Source organism: Chrysochloris asiatica, unplaced genomic scaffold (genome assembly GCF_000296735.1).
Source record: "Chrysochloris asiatica unplaced genomic scaffold, ChrAsi1.0 scaffold00116, whole genome shotgun sequence".
Classification (NCBI taxonomy): Eukaryota; Metazoa; Chordata; class Mammalia; order Afrosoricida; family Chrysochloridae; genus Chrysochloris; species Chrysochloris asiatica.
Window position 1 is genome coordinate 3,410,244 of NW_006408634.1, and position 7,222 is coordinate 3,417,465.

The 7,222-nt window shown below is 43.9% G+C and overlaps 1 protein-coding gene across 1 annotated transcript in view; it reads right to left on the reverse strand.

Annotated features, from left to right (window-relative positions):
* Positions 1-7,011, reverse strand: part of LOC102831882 (zinc finger protein 160-like) — a 25,610-nt gene extending 18,599 nt beyond the window's left edge. The window contains exons 1-3 of the mRNA XM_006868327.1: positions 6,920-7,011; positions 6,520-6,592; positions 2,719-2,845 (exon numbers count right to left, since the gene is read on the reverse strand). Coding sequence (XP_006868389.1) covers positions 2,719-2,845; positions 6,520-6,592; positions 6,920-7,011 — 292 coding nt within the window. The remainder of the gene's footprint in view (positions 1-2,718; positions 2,846-6,519; positions 6,593-6,919) is intronic.
* Between the last annotated feature and the right edge of the window lie 211 nt (positions 7,012-7,222).

A 7,222-nucleotide genomic window follows, 5' to 3' on the forward strand; every position in this document is an offset into this window, starting at 1 on the left:
GAAGTTTCCTCAGAAGGCTGGAAATAGAAATAGAAACACTCCCAGTGACCCTGTATAGGGTTTCCGAGGAATAGCTTGTGAGCTTGAACCGCCGACCTTGAGGTTCAAATGACTGTGCAGTCCAGAGCATTAACCCCCAGTGCCATACCACGCCGCCAGATATTTCAGACGACTACCCCACCCAAATCATCTCTCCATAAAGTTGCATGCATGATTTTTCAGATAAAAAGAACAGGCCCACAGATGCACGTGTGTAACGCTAATTAACAGAGAAAGTAAATTTGACAGCCAGAGTGTGAACCGGCATCTGCTAGCTCAGACAATACAGCTTGAGGAACTAGACATCACCACCTACCCTAGAAGTACAGATGACAAAAGGTCCCAGTAAATACTATGGTCACAGGCAAACACGCTACACAGGAAAGCCAAGATCTGAGCTAAGTCAATCCAAAGCTGTTGCTATCAAGTCAATTCCAGCTCACAGTGACCCCATGTGATAGAGCAGAACTGCCTATAGGGCTTTGGAGTCTATAATCTTCGCAGAAGCAGATTGTCAGGACTCTTCTCTAGCAGAGCCTCTTGGTGAGTTTGAACTGCCAACCTTTCGGCTAAAGATTAAATATTGTACCACCAGGGCTCCTTATGTTAATAATAGTATTAACCAGCACCTCTCTTATGGATATGCCACACGTTCCAACACACAGCAATGAGATCACTCCCCACACATGTTCCATTAGACGGCAATGCGGTCACTCCCCACACGTTTCATTAGATGGCAATGCGGTCGCTCCCCACACATGTTCCATTAGACGGCAGTGAGATCACTCCCCACACATGTTCCATTAGACAGCAGTGCGATTACTCCCATGTTGAATTGGATAGCTATGAGATCATGGTGGTGTTCTGCGTAAGCTGTTCTGTAAATGAAGGTGTGTATGTGTGTGTGGGGTCTCTCCCACACAGTATGTGCACTTAGAGGGAGAAAGGGCATGTGGAAACTGTGGTGTACAAGGGTCAAATGCACATGGTTGTAGGTAACAATGCAGTTCATCCCAATCAGAATGAGAGCAAGCATGATGTTGAGGGGTGTTGGCCTGCTGTCTAGTGTCTGTAAAATGGGTTTAAAGAAAAGATCGCTCCACACACTGCTGAGTAACAGTCTCTGATGAACCAACCCTTACACACTTTCCTGAAGTTTAGACTAACATAACTGAGAAATAGCTGACAGGTCTGAACAGAAAGAAAGTGTCTGAGACAGCCCCCCTGCAATTCTTGGGGCCCCTGATGCAACAGAGGAGTAGTCAATGTTTCCCTGCCTTCTGGAGGTCTCCCCAAGCACGTGACCTGGGAGTGGAACCTGGATATATTGTGGAGGCCACATTCTGAGCTGTAAGATCTGAGAACTGAGGATGGATCAGATGGGATCAAGTACAGCAGGTGAAACCAAGTGAGCAAGAGGACTCCTTTGAAGTAACCCTCCACATCCAGCTCAAACTAAGGCAACAAGAGTTCACAGGAACAGATGAAGAGTGTGTAAGGCCTAATAAACCCTTGCCTTTACCTCTGCTTGAGCTGTGGAGCACCACTGGGATTGAATGTTACATGTCTGAAGAACAGAGCGCTAAGTCGAAGGACAGGAAAGTTTCCTTTGAGAGCTGACAGGAAAGAAACTTTTCCTTACAACAGCTCTCTCCCATTTGAGGAATTTCCCAAAGACCTGTACTTAATGGATCAGCTTCCTCTCTGTCCATGTAAGTGCTTACTTATGTTTACATAACCTTTGATACCTTCCCGCCCACCGGGGTGTTTTGTTGCAGCGATTTTCATTTCCACAGGCCAGGGCTCATTCCCTTTCTCCAAAACGGAGATAACTAACATTCAGTCAGAACATAGATGCTTGATTCTAAGAAACTCGGAACATGATGTGCTACGTTTCTTTCCAGATAGAATCCAAGCTCTTTGTTCAGCTGAATAGAGGATACTACAGATGGTTCTAGAAAACTAGTTCACAAATAGGCCCAGACTGCCTCCTTCTAAAAACCGATGGAGACACTGAACTCTTGTCCAAGACCTATTAAATATAAAGCACGGGTAAAACCAGGAAATTGGACATAGGCATCCCTTGTTGGATTGTACTTCACAGATACTGGTTTCTTTTATTTTTTTTTTAAAAAAACAAATTGAAGGTTTGTGGCAACCCTGTGTAGCGCGATTCTACTAGTCTAGTGACATCATTTTTCCAACAGCATGTGCTTGCTTCATGTCTCTATGTCACATTTTGGTAATTCTCCCAATATTTCAAACTGCCATAAAGCTATTGTATAATTAAGAGATGGCAGTGTAGTGTAAACACAACTTTTATGTGCACTCAAAACCAATAGCTCATGACTCGCTTTACTGAGATATCAGTTTTTTAATTTCTTGTTGTCTGGAGTTGAATCTGCAATCTCTCTGAGCTATATGCCTGTCTTTCAAAAATCTGCTTTAAGACTTTGTGGGCACTGACACAGCATAAAGAGGGGGGATCACCTGAAGTAAGGGGACGGCGAAGGCCACACGCTACATTATAGAGCTTTCATTTTGGAATCAACTTCAGTCTCTCCATTAGGAACAGGGATCTGAAACTCAAGCAAGGCAGATGCTTCCAAGTGAATCCCAAAGGAAAGTGCAAAGAAACACAAGGGCACACCCACAGTATCTGAAGAAAGCGATGCTCACCGAGGGAGACCAGGTTCCTGTAGTTCTCCAACATCACGTCCCGGTACAGAGCTTTCTGCGGAAGGTTTAGGCAGTCCCACTCCTCCTGAGAGAATTCAATGATCACATCCCTCAGTGTTAGCAGTCCCTGTAATGAAAAACACCTCACCAAGTGGATATGGAGGACATTTCATTTTCCATACAAAATGTGAGGACAGATCTAAAAGGAACAATTGGATTTCTGTGAATGTTGACAGATGTATGTGTAAAAATGCTAAGCAAATTATATGCCCTCAATTTTATTTCATTATACTTTTTACGAGGATATAAAATCCATTAAATTACTGTGTACTTTGTGTTGACATAAAAGAAATATACAAATAAAAAAACTCATAAGAGTGACATATATAAAGGTTGAATTTCTCAGATCAGCTAGAGCAGGATTAGTGTCTGTAGGGATGATAGAGTCCGCTGAAGCTTGAAAGTAGCCTTATTTATTGTCAACACCTTTAGTGTAGCTTGGATTTTTTTCCTTCAGTACTGTTGGTTTTGAAGAGGACTGGCATTGCATTCATTGTCTAAAAGAGCATTTTAAGATCGATCTTGAAATACAGCACTGTCTGTGGCAGTATGATATTCATGTGTCTATAGGAAGAGCAGTCAATACCACTATTATTTGAACTTATGCACCAACCTCTAAAGTAAGTGAAAATGAAAATGAAGAATTCTAACACGGTCAGAGGTTCACAACCACCAGCTGCTCTTTGGAAACCCTGTTTGCTATGAACAAGAACCGACTCAATGACACTTAATATCATTAGCTAAAATGGGGTCAGGGGCTGACTGTGGACAGACCATCAATTGCTCATATGTAATCTCAGGCTGAAGGTGAAGAAAATGAAAACAAGTTCATGAGAGCCCAAATATGACACTGAATATATCCCACCTAAACTTAGAGATCACCTCAAGAAAAGATTTGATAAATACATTAGACTCTAATAACTGAAGACCAAAAGACTTATGGGATGAGATCAAGAACATCATAGAAGAAGAAAGCAAAAGATTAAGAAGATAGCAAAGAAAGACAAGACCAAAATGGCTGACAGAAGAGACTGTGAAACTTGCTCTTGAGAGTATAGAAGCTAAAGTGAATGGAAGAAATGAGGAGGTAGAAGAGCTGAGCAGAAAATTTCAAAGGGCAGCTTGAGAAGACAAAGTCAAAGAAAATATTATAATGAAATGTGCAAAGACCTGGAGTTAGAAAAGCAAAAGGGAAGAACACCCTCAGCATCTCTTAAACTGAAAGAACTTAAGAAAAAATACAAGCCTCAACTTTACATATTGGATTCTACGGGTAAAATGAGTCCTGGTGTGGTACTGTGAGTTCATGTGCTGGACTGCAAGGGTAGTTTGAATCATAAGGTCGGCAGTTCAAGCTCAACAAGTTGTTCCTCGGAAACCCTTCAAGGCAAACAAGATGAAGATGATGATGAGTAAAATACTGACTGATGCAGGAAATACCAAAAGAAGATGGAAGAAATACACAGACTCACTCTACCAAAAAGGGGATATATATGTATGTACACATATATTTGAGCTCTGGTAGCATAGTGGTTACGAATCAGGCTGTGAACCACAAGGTCAGCAGTTCGAAACAACCAGCTTTTCGGCAGGAGAAAGATGAAGCTTTCTGCTCCCGTAAAGATTTATAGCCTCGGAAAGCCTGTACAGGGTCGCTATGAGTCGGAACCGACTCCATGGCACACAACAACAACAACACATATATTTATACACACATTTCCCCAACTGTTAAAAGTGCAAAACTTTTATAAAAACCGTGGGCTTGTAAATATTTACATGTGTATATACACATATACAAGAGTAGTTAGTTGTCTCTGACTGGTATATATTTTGGATATATTTTCATTTATCTTTTATTTTTGCTCAGATACATTTCAGCTTTTTTGATATACTGAAAATATACAAAGTATAGCATTCAAATTACTTTGTCATCACTGTTATACCTTAAGATATGTTAAGAAAAACTACAGAAAAATAAATATATCAAAAACCTTAACCAAAATCTCCATTAAATGAATATATGTAAAAATGTGTTTTTTCCATTTAAATTTAGATATATAGCCACTTAGTAAAGACAAGTGTGACTGAATCCATGAAAAAAACAGATTCAAGATCAGATAAAGCATTAATATATGCGTTCATTTAACAGATCAAAATAGTGTCAGGTAGGCTATGTGAGAGTTGGAGGAGATTAAGAAGTTCTGAGGATGCCATTTCAGAGAGGAGAGGACAGAGCCACCAACTGAAATTACGACAGTTACCTTGGAAAGAGTCATTCCGGAGGTCTCTTTCCTTCCTCCTCCTCGGGGTTTCATTCTCAGGTGAGATTAGTCTGGAGAAGCCAATCTGTATGTTGAAAATCCACTGTTAAATGCTTAGAAACACCACACCATTTCTTGTGCCAAAGCCACACACACAGGGAGGACCTCATCATGGGGAAAGATGGTTCTTGCTCAACACCACCCCCAGAAGTGACTCAGGGACCAGAGTCTTCTTCACGGACACCAACAACTGAGTTTACTATCCTAAACTCAACTGCAGTTGAGGGATCAAGGTTGGACTGACCCTCCTCTTTAGATCACAGGTCAGGCCCTGATACCACACCAGGCAGCCTTCAGCTCCTTTTTATCTGCTACTGGTGTGTCACTGTGGGATAAGCACTTGACCACAAGGTCGGCGGAAACCCTATACAGGGTCACTATAGGTTGAAACCGACTCGATGGCACTTAACGATATGTAGAAAGCTAAGTCAGAAAGTTCTTATCCCATTTCTTCCCTTCCCTCAAGTACCTTAGGAAAAGGGCAGACGGTGTCCCCAAATTGACTGTGACTAGTTAGTGCCCTTTGGCTAAATAGGGATTGTGATGGCAGTCATCTTCTGAGGCTGGCAATTGTGTGTTCTGCAATTCTCATTCTCATCTGTACACGTCCAGCAAATTCTCAACTGATTAGAACTGAAAAGTCATAAATCAACACATCAGAGCTTAATCAATGATCCACAGCTCATCTCAATAACTGCCCACTCCTGTGGGTCTCTTCTAGATCTTTCTCTTTTCCCGTTCTTTCTCTCCTTTCTTGCCCTTCTCGATAGCCCTCGTTCAGTTCCTCTTGTCACTGGTTTCACCTCTTGCTTGCCCTCAATCTGATTACCCCCATCTCCACTGATTTTCTGCTTGTCCTTCGTCCCCAACTGTCCACTCTCTGGCTCGCCAGCTCAATGAATTGCCCCCTTTTTTCTCCTTCTCATCTGTCACCTCCTTGAAGCCCTTTCTGTCCCAGGACTAAGTCACAGGATTCCAACTCTTTCATCTCCTCCCACCCAACCCCAGCATTACCCTCCAAGGTTCCCCAACCATATTTTGCTCCCCTTCACTTGGAGATGCCCCCTTTTCTCAACAGCTATTTTCATTCCCCCCTTTATTCTCTTGGTTAAGGAGTCCTGATCATGTAGTGGGCGAAGCGCTGAGGTCGGAGGTTCGAACACACCAGCCGTTCTATGTGGAAGCTGCGGAGGTCTGCTGCCATAAAGATGAGTCTCAGAAACTCTATGGGGCAATTCTACTCTGTCCGATAGAACAGAATCGGAATCGATTATAAGGACACAAAGTTATTCTCTTGGCTAATTCTTTCCCCGTCTCTTAGCAAGCCTTCTCCCTCCCTTCTCAGTGGTTATATTTTTCTCCGGGCAGCTCTGCGGCTTTTTCCCGATTCCCTTCGTCCACCCGGAAGAACGCACTTTGCAGTGGGACGGCGGATAGAGAAGGCGGGGTGGCCCCGGACCAGGCCAGGTCCCCTTTCCCACTCGGGGAAGGGTCTGAGAGTGAGAACCCGGGGGTTTAGGAGTAGGACACTAGCTCTTCAGCGGGGCGGGCGGGCGGAAATCCAGGAAGGGTTTTCAGTAGGAAAACGACAGAAAACCGAGGCGGGAATCTGCGTCACCGAAACGTTAACTAGAGCGCACTCCTACGCCCGGCCGGCGGGGGCGATTGGCCAGGTGTGGGAATTTTAACGTTGCAGCGACCCCCGGTCCCAGGCTGTGGAGGACAGGGACCGCGAAGCGAACGTTTTAAATCAGCAAGACGGAGTTTTAAATCAGAAAGACTAAAATTTACCTCAGAACGACCTTCACTCCGTCTAATACGTTTCCGCGATCTGCAATAAACTGCGCAGGCGCGCGGCGGACAAAAACACAGCGACGTGGGGGCTGGGCAGGTAGGGGCGGGGCCTGGGCATGGCGCGATTGTCCTGCGGCGGGTCTAGGATACCGACCAATCCTGAGAAAGGTACGTGAGTAGGCGGGGCGGATGTGGAGAAAGGGCGGGGCCTAAGCCTCCCGCCTCTCCCCGCCCCACCCAAGCCTTTCGACGTTTCCTGTTCTGTCTGCCTAGAAAGTACTTAATTTTGTGCTTTTGAATTCGTTTGTCTTAAGGGTTGTCCTGTTTTG